Below are 18,256 nucleotides of genomic sequence, written 5' to 3' on the forward strand. Positions count from 1 at the left end.
GTCGCCGCTTAGTTGAGTTTATAGCAAAGCTTGCCATCCAGCAAAGGACCTTTCCATCCAGCAGCTGTTTTCCATACAAATATCAGTAATTTTTTAAGTATTCAAATCATTATAAAATTTCTCACATAACTCAGTGTCAGTGGCCTCAAGATTGACATTCTTACTAATTTCATTACGCTCTTTCCAGTTATGGCATCTATTTTGTACCACGGCAATTTTTATGATTGACAAGATCACGTGACACGGTCATTCGCATTCGCAGTCTTATCAAGGATTTGTCTTCTCCGCTTTTTGCGATTTTTGGCAATTTTCGCAACGGCATGCAAACCTGGACAAATCTCTAAATCTTTGACTTTTATTATTATCATTATCATTATCATTATCATTATCATTATCATTATCATTATCATTATTATTATGCCATGGCACGTTAAGCTTCAGTCCGTTTATGATACCACCTTACGCAAGTGCAAAACCGTAACACAAGGCTCAACCAAACCTTGCCCTTCAATGATCCCTTGCGCGCTAAAACGACTGGAACATCCATTGTACTCCTTAGCATTTGATAGGTTACAAGAAAGTACCCCGATTTTTTTCAAGTGGACTCCAATTTGAGAAAAATTGTTCAATTGACCAAAAAGTAAAGAACTGTTAAACTGCAGATAATTTTGGATTTAGAAGTAGCTATTGTAGCTACGTAGTGGGAAACGGTCTGAGAGTTCACAACGAGAAATACTTGAAACAGTCCAGTCACGTGTACGAAAATGTTTTGTTTCGTGTATTCTCCTTGTTGTTGTAGCACAGGGAGTGACGAAGTCCTTCATACACCAGCCAAAAAGATGTGGATTTTAACCGTCTAGAGAAGACGGGACAAATTATAGAAGACGCACATATCGTCTAGAAAGAACTTAGGAAACATTTTTGTGCATCTATTTTAAGGACGGTGCCTACTAATTCAAAGGTATTTTTGCGTGGTTGTATGGATATGCGGGAAAAGCAGATCTCAACAAGTGTTCTTAAAAGTCGAAAAGAAAATTCGAGTAACCACACATTTTTCAAAGATAATGAATCAACAATATTTTAGTAAATAGCTTTAAAATACAAAGCAATGTATGGCGTTCCTTTCCAAATTAAAGCTTAATTATCTCTGAAAAATGCATGGCTACCCCAAATTTTCTTTTTGGATAGCAAGAGCACTTGCTAAGTTCTGATTTCTCCGAATAGTTTTAAACCGCGCAAAAACATCCCTGCATTTTTATAGTAAGCACTACCGATAGGAAATCCGAGTATCTGGAGATGCGCAAAACGTATGCGCAATAACAATAATAGGTAAAGGTAAAGTCACTGCTTACGAGCCAGAAGGCCCATCAGGCCGGCGCTTATCTCCGATTTCTGTAGCATGAAGCGACTAGGAGTATTTCTACTCCCCCCTGGATGGGATGCTAGTCCATCGCAGGGTTACCCCCAGCATTTCGCCGGTACCCATTTATACACCTGGGTGGAGAGAGGCACCGTGAGAGTAAAGTGTCTTGCCCAAGAACACAACACAATGTGTTGGCCACGACCTGAACCTGGACCACTCGATCCGGAGCCGAGCACACTAACCATGAGGTCACCGCGCCACCGAGTATCTGGAGATGCGTAAAACGTATGCGCAATAACAATAGTAGGCACCGTCCTTAAAGGCGCGAACAAGAAAAATTACGAGTGTACACAATCTATAGACCGTATTCACAAATGGCGGTCACATTTATAATTCTTTTGTCCACGTGCAAATTAGCCTACCAAGCCTCATTTTAGCGCGAGAAATCTTTTCAATTCACTGTATGGTATCGAGGCTTGGTAGGCTAATTTGCACTTCGACAAAAAAATTATAAATTGACCGCCATTTATGAATAAGGTCTATATCCTTTAGTGGTTCTTGGAACACGCTTGGGCCCCTCATAAGGTATTTCGTCAGGACGCATAATCCGTCGAAGTGGAGGCGAATAGTCGTCGCTTCACAGCTCGGGAGGCATCAACCAATTTCACCGACAATGAGGTAAATAAATGTTTTAGTATATACCGTATATACCACACAAGTTGAATAATCAGCCGTTTGAAATTTTGATTTATTTCTAACAATAAGCAACAAATATACATCAGAAAATAGTTCACGTGAACAAGGCATTGTACATTTTTTATGCCGTTTGGAAAGATTAAACAACTTTTCATAGACCCTTTGCATAAATGGCGCCCAAATTTGAATAACAATACTTGATACATCCTTAGCCTCACATTCATGAGAAAAGTCCTTTGTCTTGAAACATAAACACGAGGCTAAGGATGTATAAAGTATTGTTATTCAAATTTGGGCGCCATTTATGCAAAGGGGTCTATTAAATACAGTCAAACCAAACCTCGTTGCCATTTTTTTTATTTTTGAAATAATTGTCTCGTTAATCGATAAATTTTGCTCCTAAAGCGCAACAGGAAGCCATTTTGTTTTTCTCCCTTTGCTCAATAAGAATGTGCAGAAAGCACTATTCACTCTTGTGGTATATACTAATACTATAGTATTCCCATCTTTGTACGAGACAAATTGCAATTTAAAAAACATTTAAGCCTAAGGTCTCTGTCCTAAAGCACATAAAGGGAGACGGAACTTTTGCACTCGAGATCGGAAGGGACATGCCTCAATGAGTTCGGCTTGGACCAGTGACGTGGCCGATTGAATGAGATGGCGCTTACATATCAACGATGAAATGATATATGAAATGGATCATATATGAACTGCGGATATGAAATCAAAGTGAAGCTATGATCCTCGCAGTTGTGAATGCAATTTTTGCAATTGCGTAGAGAAGGCTGAAAAATTCAGGACTTCAACGGGATTCGAACCCGTGACCTCGCGATACCGGTGCGACGCTATAACCACCTGAGCTATGAGCTACATGTATGTCACTTTTATCGTGAAATGTTTTACGTCACTCCAGAGATTTAGCATTGCGTTAACGTGAAACGAGAAACGTCAAACGCTCGGCTGTTGCTCAAAGACTATATTCTTCCATCTTTTTCCTCTCTTTTTAGAAGATTCACGATAGCCTAAGATGACAGGCAAGCAATGAGCGAAAATCAAGGTTTTTTTTTTTTTTTGGCAAAAGCAAATTCGAGTCTCGCATTTCCTGTTTGCCGTAAAACGCAATGCTGAATCTTTCTCAGTACTAAGACAGTCAGTTGAACGTGAAACAAGGAGCTGTAAATCCCCGGCGTACTAGTTATGAAGCGATCTTTGCAGGCTCCACAACCGCCTTTATAAATAAGGTATCATCTTTGATGAACTCCGCAGATTCTAGCACCTCGTGGGGCACAAAGCATGGATTACCGATGCCAAGATTCTCTCTCATCGTTGGCCGACTGAACACGACTTTAATGTTCGGCAAGGACCGATTCGGACTGAGCTGATGAGTTCGATGATTCTTCTGCTCGCCTTGATCGATGAGAAAGAATGTTATCTTTTGTTTGAACGGCCAGTCCAACAGCGCATCGTACTCTCCTTTCATTATGATAATGTACAGAGACAAATGCGTTGATTTTCCGCGATCGCGTCCTTGTAAATATGCCTTGAGTCTCATTTTGTACCCGTACTGAGACGAATAGAAGGGAGGACTAAAAATCGCAAGATCCTCGGGCGAAGCCACTGCCAGGTCATACTGCTGCTTATACTTAGAGATTTTCCAGACGAACACACCGTTGGTGCAAGTGCTCCGAGTTTCGTTCTCGCGGATTTTCTGCATAGCCAAGCTTAGGTGTGTGTGAACCGCGGTTTTGGAGTGCTCATCGAGGGCATCACGTTTCCCCTAAAAAAAAAAAAAAACAACTATAGATGTTTAAAGGTGGATTTCCAGTGAGGCGATTTTTTTTTACGCGCCTATGCGTAAGTAAACTTGAATTGGCTTTTCAGCGTGCGTAAATAGAGTAGAGACGATGTATGCATGAGTAGCCACACGTACAGTAAACGTGAAAGTTTACGTACGCATAGGTAAATAGAAATTCACGACGGTGGAAATCCAAGGTGTACAGCGCCCGTGGAAAGGATATGAAACTAGTTGCCTAGCGACGGGCGAATGGACAGCTGGGAAGGATTCGAAACTACGACCTCCGCAAGACTAGCCTGCGAATTAACGCAGACGTATTTCCAAAGAAAAAAAGAATTGTTTTTTTTGGTCGTAGTACCACTTTAAGCAGCTTTAAATACCCGTAAAACGGAGCACTGATGGCGAGGAGGGAGTAAAATGAGCGCAACGTCGACCTCAGGTTTGTCAGTTGAATTACTGTTACGAGTTATCGACGTTAAATATGGTTGCTTTACTTTACTTTACTTTACTTTTACCTTAAAGGTACAGCCAATGTCCAGATAATAGCAAGGGTGAACTGCCAACGTACACTCCGTCAAGTGAAAAGACAGCTAAAGAACGAAGTAATTAAAACACTTCATGGGTTTACTGATAATCTATCAAAAGTCAGTCAACGACGATCGCTCCGTGTCATTGAGAATTCATACATTTTAATTGCGGATTTGAAGAAGCATGGTGGTCGTATATAGCAAACAAGTAGTCACAGGATTAAGAACACCAGATTGACATGATTTGAACCCATCCCCATGCTCTACCCATCAAGTTCTCACCCACTCAGGGCCCGGTTGTTCAAAAGCCGATTAACTTAATCCAGGATTAGCGTAAACCTTGGTTTCATTTTTTTAACTTTTGGGCGAAAAAGCTTGTTTTGCCTATTTTTGTGTTTCCAGATTGACTTCCTTGCATAGTAATGTAAAATTTTGCCGAATATCAGCGTTGATCAACATTTGGGAGTGGATAAATAAACTCCTTGGTTTAAATCTGGGATTAGGGCTTTCACCTACGACGCTAAAATAAGCACAAGCAACAAACAAGCGCATTGACTTGTTGCCAATTAAAGAAAAAGTAACAAAAAAGTCCTAACAAAAAGTACTAATGATCAAAACCCACCCGCAGCGTTTGCTTCTGCTTATGCTTAGGTCAAAAAGTGGATAAGTCACAGAGGAATCAATTGCGCTATCTAATGGATAGTGATTTATCCTTTGGATAGCGTTATTCACCTTTTGAACAACCGAGGCCAGGTCCCAGGCCTCGATTGGTTGTTCAAAAGGTGGATAAAGCTATCCGACGCCGGGATAAATCACTATCCAGCGGATAAACACTAGCAACAGTAAAACCAGTTGAGTTACCCAGTGGATAGTGATTTATTCGATGGATAGCGCTATCCTCCGGATAAATCGCTATCAAGTGGTTACGTCAAAGCGAAACCAATTGCGCTATCCAATGGATAGAGATTTGCCCGGTTCCTCGAAAGCCGATTAACTTAATCCAGGATTAGCGTAAACTTTTGTTTCACGTTTTCAACTTTTTGGTGAAAGTTTCTTTTGGTTATTTTTGTTTTTCAAGATTGACGTCTTCTCATGTAAAGTTCTGCCGAAAATCTGCGTTGAACAGCATTTGGGAGTAGAGAAATAAACTGCTTGGTTAATTTTTAATCTTAGATTAGCGTTAATCGGCTTTTGAGGAACTGGGCCCTACAGGTGGATAGCGTTATGCACCTTTTGAACAACTGGGGCCAGTACCGGCCACAAAAGAACGGCGACGACAATACCAGAAAACAGTAATATCATTGGTTAAAAGAGGAAAAATACTCGTGCTGCACGTGCTGCACGCATTTTACAACATATTCTTGCGGTACTCTGCGTCACAACGACTTGAAATCACCAAATCTGAAGGTTTAGACGACAACATGAGCATACAACTGTGAACATTTCATCCTCTATTTTCATTCTCACTGAAACCGGGATAAGGTCCAGCCGTGTGAACCTCAGTGGCTTGCATGCGACTTTGCCTTAGTGACTAAAATAAATATTACTCAGGACGTACCTCCTCACGGGGAATATCTTTGGCGCCGCACTTATTGACGCATTCCAAAGGGATTCTCCTGCATACTTTCATATGAGTCTAACAGGTTAAACGAGGAAAAACTACTGAGCCTCACTGAGTTACGCCTGGACAAACGTACAAGAACTGAAACAACGGCCTTAGCTTCTGTCTTAAACTGATGGCTGTGAAGCCCAGTGGTTAGGGCGCTTGCCTTGAGCTCCGGAGATCCTCGGTTCAAGTCTCGTTCTGACCACTCGGTGAATTTGTTCCTGGTGTTCCCTGGTTCAACTTCCCAGCTGCACTTGTAAAATAGCCAACTGGTTTGCCTCCGGCCAGTCGGGATTCTTAAAGTTGTTCTGTTCGGAGGTATTAGCTGCTAGATACTCTAAAAAATGATACTTACTTAGGTATTAGCATATACTCATACGAAATATGTGAATTGGAAATAAAGGTGAGAAATAAATAAATAAATGAGTTCGGAGTTACCGTTCTAAAAACAGAGGAAGTACATAACTTTCTGCCTAGCTAAGCGACGGTTTGCACAGCTTTCCCGTGAAACTTGGCCACACTGGGCTCGTATTTGCAGCTCACCTTACTGTCCTTGTAAGTGTACATGTCGGCACAAAAATGGCACGACACCACCCTCCAGCGGCATTTCGACACTAGATGGTACTGTAAATTGCGACGTGTCATGACTTCATTACACTCCGAATTTGTACAATGCACTTCTTCATATGCGCAGGTTTTCGTGTGATCCTGAGGGAAAAAAGCTGATATAATTACTATATTCCAGTCGGTTATTCATATGGTCCGCCAATCTTTCAGTCTATAGGGCCAGTGGGTAAGTCAGACAGTTAGACAGCTACCCAGCCTTCCGTCAGTTATCCCGTCTTTCAGTCCACCAGTCAGTCCGATAGTTAGCCAGCGGGCCAATGAGTAGGTCAGACAGACAAACAGTGCGCCAGTCAGTCAGACAGTCAATCCCTCAGTTAGTTAGACAGCTCAGAGGCAATCAGTCAGACAGACAACAGTTAGTCTATCGGTGCGTCAGGCAAACATTCAGTCAGCCAGTCAACAAGCCAATCAGCCATTAAGTAGGTGAGCCAGGCAGTTAACGAGTCATCCAGTAAGCAAATACCAAAGTTGCACCATAGGCAGCCCAAGCTCGCGTCACTACAGACAGCCGTTGAGAATTTAAACGCGTTATAAGACTTTGTATGGGAAATAAACAAGTCTGGTTGAACGTTAAATTGAGCATTTTTTAGGCTTCATAATCGACTGTATTTTATTTCCCATACAAAGTCTTATAACGCGTTTAAATTCTCAACGGCTGTCTGTCGTGACGCGAGCTTGGGCTGCCTATGGTTGCACGGAACATTTCACAATGTATAACAGCGCCTTCATCCACTACAGTGAGATAGAGCTTTGATCAAACGGGCGAAAGTATATTATTATCAATTCAACTTACCAAAATAAAATCTTGATACAGTCGAAGCATTGAGGTAAGGACAAATTATTACTCTTTGCTTAAGCAGTTTATAACTAGTTAACAAAACAACGAAACGTCACCATTGCAGCACAGCAAGTGAACAATTGAACACAATAAGCTTATTAAATAGCGACGCCAAACCTATTCTTGTAGCCACTCCTGGAATCTGATCACCTGTTGCTAATTGAAGACATATGGTGTTCAGCAATACTGCGAAAATTTCGGGAAAAAATTTTTTTATTTCGAAAAAAACTCTAGGCTTGCTAAAACAGATCATACGAGTAAAATCAGTGGATTCTTTTAATTTTGTCGTTTTTAAACAAGAACCAAATAAAATATTCGAAGTCCATTGAAATTCACGGCGTGAAAAAGGAAATTAATACATAGCTTTACGAACAGACAAAACCACATGTGCTCCTGAAGGAAACAGATGGGTTTATCGCTTTTGTTAACAGAGTTTAAATTGCGTTTTGGAAAAACTGGAGCGATCACCTCCCAGTCTTACAAATGGAAACGAAACATATTTCCTCAAGAACCCCTACAATGAAAGAACATTTTGACAAGAAATAAAATAATTTAGCGGCCAAACATTGGTATTTCCGCCTAGTATAGATATTTCAATTTTACCGGTTGAAAACAAAGGAAAGTAAGTTCTATTGTCTCAGTTTATTATTAAAAAATATTTCAGTGTTATTACCCAATTGAAAAGTTCATCCACTTGCAAAGTTTGCTTTTACAGTCAGGAAAAGAAAAACAATTATCATGTCGAGTTCTCCTCTTTGGAGAAGGGTTCGAGATCATTCAACGAACTGAAAGCGTTTTTCACTTAAATCTGTGTCCTTTGCTTATAACACACAATTCTTGTTAAGTATTGGTTGTAATTATCTTAGTCTGGATAACACGACGAAAACGCCCTGACAATTGCCGATTGCTAATAGACGGCTTTGTTCTAATGAAATGGCCACGCTTCAAGAGAGTATTCAAAAATACATTAGTAGAGTTTACTAATCTCCGCCGTAGGTGGTTTTCGTGTTATGTCATCGCCGCCATGTTGGTGGACGAAAACAAAAGATCTCTCATCTGCTCCTTAAGTTTGTCCACCAGCATTGTTATCTGTGCCTCCACAGATTCGTCGCAAACCACCTATTCTATAACACAGTGACTGTATGTTCTGCAAGAGGGCGCACCAGCGATGATTTCAGGAACTAGAACGTGAAAATTTAATGACGCCATTTTGGTGTGAAAATGTGCAAACACGTTATCTCACCTCAGCATAGATTAAATCGCCCGTCCAGTCACATTTTCTTTTCCAGTTTACACATTTCACTGCAAGAGATAAAACTGCTCGTTGAGCAGCTTTATCGACGAAAACCTGTAATGAAAGGCAAAACAACCCCATTTAATGCAACAAACCCGCGACGTTTTCAACTGACTTACTAAAACCTTTCAAAACAGTAATTAAATAATGTTCATAAAAGCTCAGTATATTTCCGTCCATCCTTGGCTTCGACAGCAAAGAAACACCATACTGTTCTGTGTTTTCGAGGACTTGTAGAGAAATTGTCCTTGCAAGAAAAACTGTGTCACGAGAATATGTTTTAGTTTGGAAGGATTTTCGGGGGATTCAAATTGTTCCGATCAATGATTCGCAATGCATTGGTTTCGCGACAACGAATCCGATTCAATAATTGAACCCGGTCTAACGCAAATTTACAATCTCCAAAATACGACAAAATCAAGGCGAATTTAATCGCTAGTCTTGCCGTCGACCCTATTTGAGTTTTTTAAAAATTGTTATTAATGAGAGTTATCTGGTGTATTGATTTCAATGAAGCTAAAGCCGTGGCTAAACTATCGAACAAAGTTGGATTCAACCCTCCAACTTTGCTCGATCCAACATTGTTCGACCGTTTGGCCACCCATGTTGGATGATGTTCGTCCAACATTTTTTGTTCGATGAAGCGTTGGATGGAGTTTGCTTTTGATCAAACATTGCGACCAACAATTCTGCTCGAGGCAACAATGTTGCAGTGTTTTGCCGCTCTTCCAACGAAGTTGTGTCCTGAATCGAGTCACGTTCGCGCTGCTAGCCAATTACGAATCGCTATTTTATTTTCAAGCCAAGGCTTCTTGCATTATTTGCAACAAAGATGGCGGACAAGGATCAACAGCGAGAAACCTTGATCAGCGAATATGAGGCAAGGCCATGTCTTTGGGACACTTTTAGTCCCCTTAATCACTTCGGCTCTGTTTGGAGATTTCTGGTTCAATAGCGTTTACAATTTCTGCAAATTGATTCGAGCTCACTCTCGTTATCTCCTAAGCGCGGGTGTATCTTGCAGTAAAAATACCCTTTTCTACACGTTCTCTTAACCATTTTTGGTTTCAGCTCGTTTGAATCCATCATTTCCGTCCTCAAACAGCTCCAGTAGCACGGTACGAGCGATTTTCGTTTCAGTGTTAGCGCCATACTTATAAATTTAGCGCCAACTTGAACTTGAATGTTTCATCAAGCAATGTTGGAGAGTGTTTTGCCACTACCTCAACATTTACATCCAACAATGTTGCATGTGGAATCCAACTTTGTTGGATAGTTTGGCCAGGGCTTAAGTGTTTAAATACACCTTCATTGACTTAGGCCCGTTTCAAACGTCGAACTTTACATGTGCCGAATATAATGCAAATGAGAAAAATCTATTGTTTTCGCTCATTTGCATTAGACTCCGCACTTGTAAAGTTCGACGTTTGAAACGGGCCTTACTTTATGCTTTTGTTGCGTTCGACATTTGCATGGAAAAAATACAATATAGAATGCAACTTGCGCTGTCACTTAAATAGAATGATCATCGAATATTTTATCGAATTTTGTCAGCGAGATTTAAGCGTTTGACTTTAAATCGGAGTGACAGAAGCACACGAAAACCAAATGAAAATAGATAAAGGAATCACTTTTCTACATCGGCGAATTTTCATATCAAATTTCAATCCGATCTTATTTTTTTTGTCTAGAAGTTTAACATTAAGCAAAAGATGAATCGGCACGTCTTTTCTCCTGTTTGTAGCAATAAATAACAGTGGTGATAGGAAAGGTGAACGATAAAAAGAACTGAGGATCATTACCTTGGAAGATGAAAATGGTTTCCTGTCAAGTGGACATAAGCACGGACTTCCTTGCCTAATATCAATGGCATAATTCAGTTCAGTATCAGAAAATTTGTTTCACCATTAAGCAAAGATAAAACACTAAAGCCTCGTCCATTTTTCTACACTGATCACTTCACACTTAAAAAAAAGAAAATTTACATCATAAAATTGGTTATTCGTAGGCTAGATCAGAGTTAATTAAGCGCTTCAAATACTCTACAAAGATGACTGAATTTTACAATGTAAACAACAAACTCTCTCGAATTTCTCCTCTTTCTGCTAGTGCAAGAATTGGAAACGAGGAAAGTTTTAAAAAAACACTAATTACCGTCGCTTTAACTCTTGCAAACAAGACTGGCAGAATCTGTGACCACAATCCTCAATTTGTACAGGATCTCTGAAAGCTAGCTGACATATGGGACATTCGTATTCTTGTGGCAGAGGCAGAACAAACTCTGCCTCGAATCCGCCAGTTTCTCGATCGACGCGATCGGCCATGTTACCTCGATTTCGCTTGCTTAATATCGAGACAAAGTAATGTCTTAACAGCGAAAAACACAAAACGAATTTTCAGCGCTGTTCCTGCAGTGCCAAGTTCTTGACAGCTTGCTAACGACGACTGACGTTGGAGGAAAGCAATTACTTTAATCATATGCCAGCGACACATCTGCCTTGACACCAGCCGTTTCACACAGTCTCCAACGTCTCAACCGGCTTTGAGCCCAAGACAACTTGAAGAAGTTTACTATAGGAAAATTTGACATTTCAAGTTTATTATCTCGATATATTAAGTTCTCTTTGCATTGGAAAATATACCCGGGAAGCTGCCAAAAACCCGACTTTCCTTTCCGAAGCACAGTGTTAATTAAAATTTGCAACATTAAAGGACATGACAACCAACTCCTTCGGCAAGACCACTTTTCTAAGTTGAATTTCTTGAATTCTGTCAATATAATTCCCAAAAGAGTCTGAAAGAAGGACAGCTGAACTCACAAGTCAATTTTGACGTCGTCTTCTGGCAATAAAAAATTAAAGAATCTTTTAATCAAAATACGTTTAAAAATAGATACTAAGTTAATAGACCTTCATACACAATTTCTCACGCAGATTTAGCGAGTCAGTCGATTTTTCCACAAGCAAGAGTTTGCAAAAGTTATGAGAACGCAAAAAAAAGAAATATTTCAAACTATATTTCAACAATAAAAAGCACATGAAGAAATCAATAATTGATAACCGTGTCAACTCATGAATTGAAAGATAATATTATAAATAGGTAGTTTCATATGCAAAGTTTCAAGATGTGTTTTCTCCGTAATGTGACATGTGAATTTCTTTCTTCAAAAGTACTAACCTCCACAGCGGTTTATTTCTTTTTGCCTTTTTAACGATTTGCTTGTTTTTGAAGAAAAATTGAAAAGCATGGGCGACGTGCAATTGAAAAACACATAGCGGGAGGAAACACCTCCTCGGACACAATGCTTATGGAGAAGTACCGTCTTTATTTATTGACAGCAATATGCCATGCAGAGAATTAATGGCTGACACAATAAACAGTTCTCGTGACCAGAGGTTGCCCTACATACCGTTTATGAGCAAAAAAGAAAAAAAAGCGTGATAATTTTATCTTGAAAGTTTTCGAATAGAATCAAAGTGTGTAGTTTCCGCTTCGCTATGAACTGAGCAAAATCAATGGGTGACAGAACTGCGCCTCAGATTGCCGCATTACGAGATGTTGTCATAAAACAGCGCTAAAACATTAAGCAGTTGACACTTTTCTGGGCAGATGACCAGTACTTGCTTCCCTTCGAGGACTTCCCGAAGTCCAAGACTCTCCAGATAATCTCTCGCCCGTGAAGGTCTTTTCCATAAATCCTCTAAAGGCTTTTCCCGCGGATTCACTGTTTTCCAAGGCGAGCAGATGCAGCCCATCTCTGTGAAAAACTGAGAAAAGAGTCTTCGATTACATAGTTTTCATTTACTTCCTAGAACAATTGGTTAACATCTGGCAGCCTTGTTCCCACAGCCTCTAAGGAAAGGAAAGAAGAGAAGCCCTCACCGGTAACAGTAAGACTTGGCATCAGTCGTCCTCACGAGTTTTGAAGCAGAATAGCAAAGCTTTTTTTACCGGCAAAGGAGGATGCCTGTTTATGAGTCAATGAGTCTCAAAGTCAATATAGCAATAATTTATTGATTATGCCTAAGCCTTCGTGGTTTGGTTAACCTCACTAACTCGTTGACTCATAAATACTTAACACTTAATCACCACGAAGCAAGGTCTCAAAGCAGATGAGCCAGCGAGGAAGTCCCTAAAGGTCCCAGCGGGCCACATAAAGTAAGACGGGTAAGTACTTTACGTATCCCTTATTATAATATACGACGACGTTTCGACGTTGAGCCATCACTATCGTTTTGACTTGATAATAGAGTTAGCCCACCGTCCAAACGTCGTCGTTTTTAAAAAAATATTTATCGCAGTTTTTTATCGTCAAAAGTTGCTTCTTTTTCGTAACAACCGTCTTTTCACGAACAAATTCGGTATGAATGGCGTGAGTGTTTAAAGAGCAGATTTAAAATTCAACGGCGGTGTTCATTTCCTCCACATAACCTCAAAATCAAATTTGGTCATTTCACGTCGATGTCAGAAAGAGACACCATCATTGCAGCGATGACATAATGAGATTTCCCAATTTATGGAGCCGAATTTTTTCCCCCAACAGCCGGCGCTCTCATTGGGTACTTCGAGGTCACATGGCATCTAACAATAAAACTTTTTCCCGCCAAAAGTCTCTGAGGGGGCAAAATCTATGACGTCAGAGGGTAACAGTGCACTGTTTCCCGCGAATAGGGAGCTTACGAAACGACGACGCCGACGGCAACGACGACGCTACAAAACAATAGGTTTAGTGAGCAAAAACAATGGCACTGCACGCTCTGCACGTGCCTTTTACATTTTGGTACATTTCTTTGCCGTCATCTCCTAAATGACGACGTGAAATGACCAAATTCAAGGTTCTGTGGAGGTCGTTAGCACATGACGATGAATTTTCAGTTCTCTCTCTACGCTTCCAACCCACTCATATCAGTTTAATTCCTCGGCAGTTACTACACATTTTTAAGGCGAAACGACATGAAATAGCTTTGTAGTGATATGAATAACGCGAACTCGTATTTTTAAATGAAGTCCTCGTAGCTGTCGTCGTCCTCGTTTCGTAAGCTCCCTAATGTTGACCGACGACCGCCGTTGTTGTTGCCATTGCACTTTTTTTTTTTTGCTATATAACAAATCACTTAATGACTGGTCACGAGGGAAACAGTTCATTTTGTTTTCCTCGGCTGCGCATCGGGGAAACATTGAGATTCTCGGGAAACAAATGAACTGTTTCCCTCGGGACCAGTCATTAAGTGTTTATTATTAATCAGGCACTTGCATAAATCACCGCCTTGCATTCACCGTGCACACTTGTTCACAGGTGCGCCAGGGACGGACTCCTGTAGGAAATTTACGAAATGGCCAAGGTCTCACCAACGAAACGTCACAAAACACCTAAATCAATTCATTGGTTCAATGCGCAAAGAAAACAGGACTGCACGTGCGGCAAGAATTGACCGCATTTAACATTTGGACGACAGCGTGAGCTACAACAGCAAATCAACCATTCTTTTACTTATATTTTGCGACTGTTCCTGTCAATCCAATTTTCACGGTACTTCGCCCATGTTGCACAACGCGAAGGAGATGAAATAATCGCGAAATACTTCAGATGACGAAAGTCATATTTTGCTGTGATGTTATCTTTCCGTGAAACCGGAATTACGCTCCGGCCATGCGAGCCCTAGCGGATCGTGTGCAACTTTACCTTTATCTTTGCGTAGCCGTCGTGGTTTCTTACACTACAAGGGAGTTTAAGCCTGGTTTTCACTAGCGACGCAAGCATAAGCCCAAGCAACACACGCAAGCGCATTTACTTGTTGTTAACTAGTGTCTATTGTTCCAACAAAAGGCTTTAATGAACAACAAGCTACTGAGTTTGCGTATGATTCTTGTGCTTATTCTTGCGTCGCATTCTCCACCCCAGAGCTCTTCTCTTGACTGAGGAAGAGAAGAGCTCTGGGGAACCCTGAAACTTAGTGTCTTCTCATTGGTTTTCGTGAAGAAAAATCAAACGCGGCTCTAATTGGTGCATTCATGTTAGCACGAGGAGTGAGCAGGCGCCGTAAGGTTCAAATAGCCAATTTTTGGCTGTAAGAACACTACGGCGCACAGTTTCCCAGAGCCTTGGATCGATCCAAGGCACTGGTGACGAGAATGCTTGCGTCGCTAGTGAAAAGCAGGCTTTCAGAAACGCAACCCCATCAAATCATAAAGGCCGGGACACACTAAGCGACATGTCTCTGCGACAAGTTGCTCCATGTGTACTACATGCAAAACACGTCGCTGCGACACGACGCCTGTTCGGTGCACACGCAGTGATCTCGTATGAGGGGGAATGTGAACTAGTTTTCTAATTCAATATGGCTGACCATAAGACGCTCTCTCATTGGTTCATTTATATTTTGTCGCAGCGACTTTTTGCCGGAAATGTACACACGATGCGACAACGCTGCTTTCGCTAATTTTGTCGCTGCGATAAGTCGCACGAATTCAAACTGGTTTGAATTCGTGCGACTGATCGCAGCGACAAAATTCTGCCGCAGCGACAATGATTTTCATGAAATTAACCGTGTCACACAAGGCGATTTGTTGCGGCGACTTCTCCCCGCGACGTGTCGCAGCGACTTATCGCCCAGTGTGTCCCGGCCTTGGGGCCACGGCAACGAGAACGTCACAAATTTGCATATTTAGTAGCAAAAACAATAGTTTTGCACGCCCTGCACGTGAGTTTTTCACTTATGTCCATTTCCTTGCCGTCGTCAGCAAAACAACAACGTGCAATAGCCAAATTTAAGGTTTTATGAAGAAAGTCAGCACTTGACGATAAATTTTAGTTTCCCCCCCCTAAATTAAGTGCCGTTCTGACCAGTGTCATTTTTGAGGAACTACCACACCCTTGTCACATTAAAAAGGTTGAAATAGTCACGAAGTGATTACAATAACGTGAATTTATATTTTGAGATGACGTTTTCGTTGCCGTCGCCGTTGTCGTTGCTTAAGCTCCCTAATATCATTGGTTAAAAGAGCAAAAATTATCGTGCTGCACGTGCACGCATTTTCGGAAGAATTTCTGTAAGACAACGACGTGAAATCACCAAATTTGAGGTTTTGACGACAAACGTGAGCGAGGTTTACTAGCAGTAGAGTCATTTTCACAGAGTTAGAGTTAAGTTTCCAAAATCTTGAATTCAAGATTTTGGAAGGCCTAAATCCTGAATTCAGAAATACAAAAATACAAAAAGAATCCTAACCATGCATAAAAGCTAACCTTAGGCCTAATTAGGCCTAAACAAAAGTTTTTAGGCCTACGGTTAGCTTTTATGAATGTTCGCTTCCCAAATCTTGAATTCAGGATTTTGGAAACTTAACTCTAACTCTACGACATAAATCTATGAAAATAACTCTAAGAATAGCTGTCCCCAACGTGAGCATATAAATATGATCCTTTTATTCAGTCTATTTTACCTTGAAACCACTCGTATCAGTTTATTTTTGGAATACATCGTCCACATTGTGCGACGTCAACGAGATGAAATAATGGTGAAGGACTTACGATAGAGCAAAATTATATTCTGAAGTGACGTTTTCGTGGATGTCACTGTCTTAGATCTTAAAGTCCCTTGTACCTTAGGCCTGTTTCAAACGTCGTGCGACTGCCGTGACGAACGCAAATGAATTTGGCTTGGCAGTGGCACGACGATGGCACGGCAGCGGTTTCAAAGGTCGAACCTAATACAGTCGCGCCAAATTCAAAAGACAAAACAAACCATCCATCCAGCGTAATAGTATGCAAATAATGCAAAATACATTAAATTAATTTATGAATTGAGTTCGGCGCAACAATAGCACGCCGTTTGAAACCAAGTCGTGCTACTGCCGTGCTAAGTTGTTGTCCGAACCTAAGTCAGCCGTGCCGCGCTTAATAGTAGGGAGCTTAGGAAACGAGGACGACGACGGCTACGAGGAATTCATTTAAAAATACGAGTTCGCGTTATTTATATCACTACGAAACTATTTCATGTCATTTCGCATTAAAAATGTGTAGTAACTGTTGAGGAACTAAACTGGTATGAGTGGGTTGGAAGCGTAGAGAGAGAACTGAAAATTCATCGTCATGTGCAAACGTCCTCCACAGAACCTTGAATTTGGTCATTTCACGTCGTCATTTAGGAGATGACGGCAAAGAAATGTACCATTTTATGTAAAACGCACGTGCAGAGCGTGCAGAGCCATTGTTTTTGCTCACTAAACCTATTGTTTTGTAGCGTCGTCGTTGCCGTCGGCGTCGTCGTTTCGTAAGCTCCCTAGTTTCAAACGGCGTACTACTGCCGTGCTTAAATCGAAATGACAATTTCATTTGAGTTCGGCACGGCAGTAGCACGACGTTTGGAATAGGCCTTAGGCTCTACGACGGCGACGTGGACGAAAACGTCACCTCGAAATAGAACTTCGCTCTATGATAAGCCTTCCGCGATTATTACATCTCGTTCACGTCCTACAATGTGGGTCAAGTGTCCTAACAATAAATTGGTACGAGCGGTTTCAGGGAAGAAAATATAGACTAAAAGATTCTCTGTTGCATGCTCACTTTGTCGTCAAAACCTCACATTTGGTGATTTCACGTCGGTTGTTATGCTATAAGGACTTCAAAAATCCGTGCTGCACGTACAGCACGATTATTTATGCTCTTTTAACCAATGACATCATTCACTGGGGCGCTTAAGCAAGAATGACGACGGCCGCTAGGAGAACGCCACAAAACAATGGGTTTAATGAGCAAAAACAATAGGGAGCTTAAGCAGGCGCGTTTTTGAGATGCGGACGACAACCGGAAGAGAGCCCTTTTCTCTTTTAATTTGTATTCACACAACCACATTTACATTGCTAACTATCTTTTCACCGTTAGAGATAATTAGTATAAAAATCTGGGAGATACCACTGTCCTGGCACGCGAAATGTTCTCTTCCGGTTGTCGTCCGGGTCTCAAAAACACGCGTGCTTAAGCTCCCTAATAGCTCTGCACGCCCTGCACGTGGGTTTTGCATTTTGGTATATTCCTTTGCCGTCCTCGTCCTGACAACGACGTGAATTGACAATATTTGAGGTTGTGTAGAGGACGTGAGAACCTGACGAAAAATATTAATTTTTTTCCCCAACCAACCACACCGTTCATGCCAATTTTATTCCTGCAATGTTGATACACACTTCCCATTCCGAACGACTTGGGGTTATAACGAAATTATTACAATAACGGAAAGTAATATTTTTAGACGATCCTTCCGTGACTTAAGCCACGACGCTTGATCCTTGCATTATCGGGTACTACGCCAATGATTGGCTTAAAACTCTCGTGCCAATCAGGCTTGCTCGCACTATTGTCCTGCACTTGGCGCCCGCTAGGCGTAGGCTGAATGTCTTCGCATTCTGATTGACTGTAATTACCACGGGTATTGACGACACTAATGTTAACAGTTACGTACCAGTTCCTGAAGCGACACAACTTCCGCTGCTTGCAGCTGGGAAACGCTT

At 41.2% G+C, this 18,256-nt stretch overlaps 3 protein-coding genes across 4 annotated transcripts in view; 1 reads left to right on the forward strand and 2 right to left on the reverse strand.

The window, feature by feature from the left end:
* Positions 1–18,256, forward strand: part of LOC138045363 (uncharacterized) — a 235,795-nt gene that overhangs the window by 69,565 nt on the left and 147,974 nt on the right. The window lies entirely within an intron of this gene.
* Positions 2,098–11,187, reverse strand: LOC138045252 (TNF receptor-associated factor 4-like). Its single transcript, XM_068891684.1, has 7 exons — positions 10,904–11,187; positions 10,552–10,606; positions 8,699–8,803; positions 6,534–6,698; positions 5,943–6,020; positions 4,373–4,447; positions 2,098–3,839 (listed from the first exon to the last, which is right to left on the reverse strand). The coding sequence occupies exons 1-7, from the start codon at positions 11,071–11,073 to the stop codon at positions 3,258–3,260; spliced, it is 1,230 nt and encodes a 409-aa protein (XP_068747785.1). The 5' UTR covers positions 11,074–11,187; the 3' UTR covers positions 2,098–3,257.
* LOC138045238 (uncharacterized) overlaps positions 11,334–18,256 on the reverse strand; it is a 17,629-nt gene continuing 10,706 nt past the window's right edge. For both annotated transcript variants that reach the window (XM_068891674.1, XM_068891666.1), the window contains exons 5-6: positions 18,208–18,256; positions 11,334–12,516 (exon numbers count right to left, since the gene is read on the reverse strand). The exon at positions 18,208–18,256 is cut by the window's right edge and continues 25 nt beyond it. In XM_068891674.1, the coding sequence (XP_068747775.1) occupies positions 12,298–12,516; positions 18,208–18,256 (268 nt within the window). In that variant the 3' untranslated portion in view covers positions 11,334–12,297. The remainder of the gene's footprint in view (positions 12,517–18,207) is intronic.

This window comes from Montipora capricornis, chromosome 1 (genome assembly GCF_036669925.1).
Source record: "Montipora capricornis isolate CH-2021 chromosome 1, ASM3666992v2, whole genome shotgun sequence".
Classification (NCBI taxonomy): Eukaryota; Metazoa; Cnidaria; class Anthozoa; order Scleractinia; family Acroporidae; genus Montipora; species Montipora capricornis.

Excerpts from the sequence above, each read along its gene's own strand:
- LOC138045252 (XM_068891684.1), bottom strand. The coding sequence starts at position 11,073 with ATGGCCGATCGCGTCGATCGAGAAACTGGCGGATTCGAGGCAGAGTTT. Across the intron at positions 6,021-6,533 it reads ACACTTACAAGGACAGTAAG|ACTCATATGAAAGTATGCAG; the intron begins GTGAGCTGCAAA and ends TTAACCTGTTAG. Across the intron at positions 4,448-5,942 it reads AAGATATTCCCCGTGAGGAG|CTGTCTTTTCACTTGACGGA; the intron begins GTACGTCCTGAG and ends TTCGTTCTTTAG.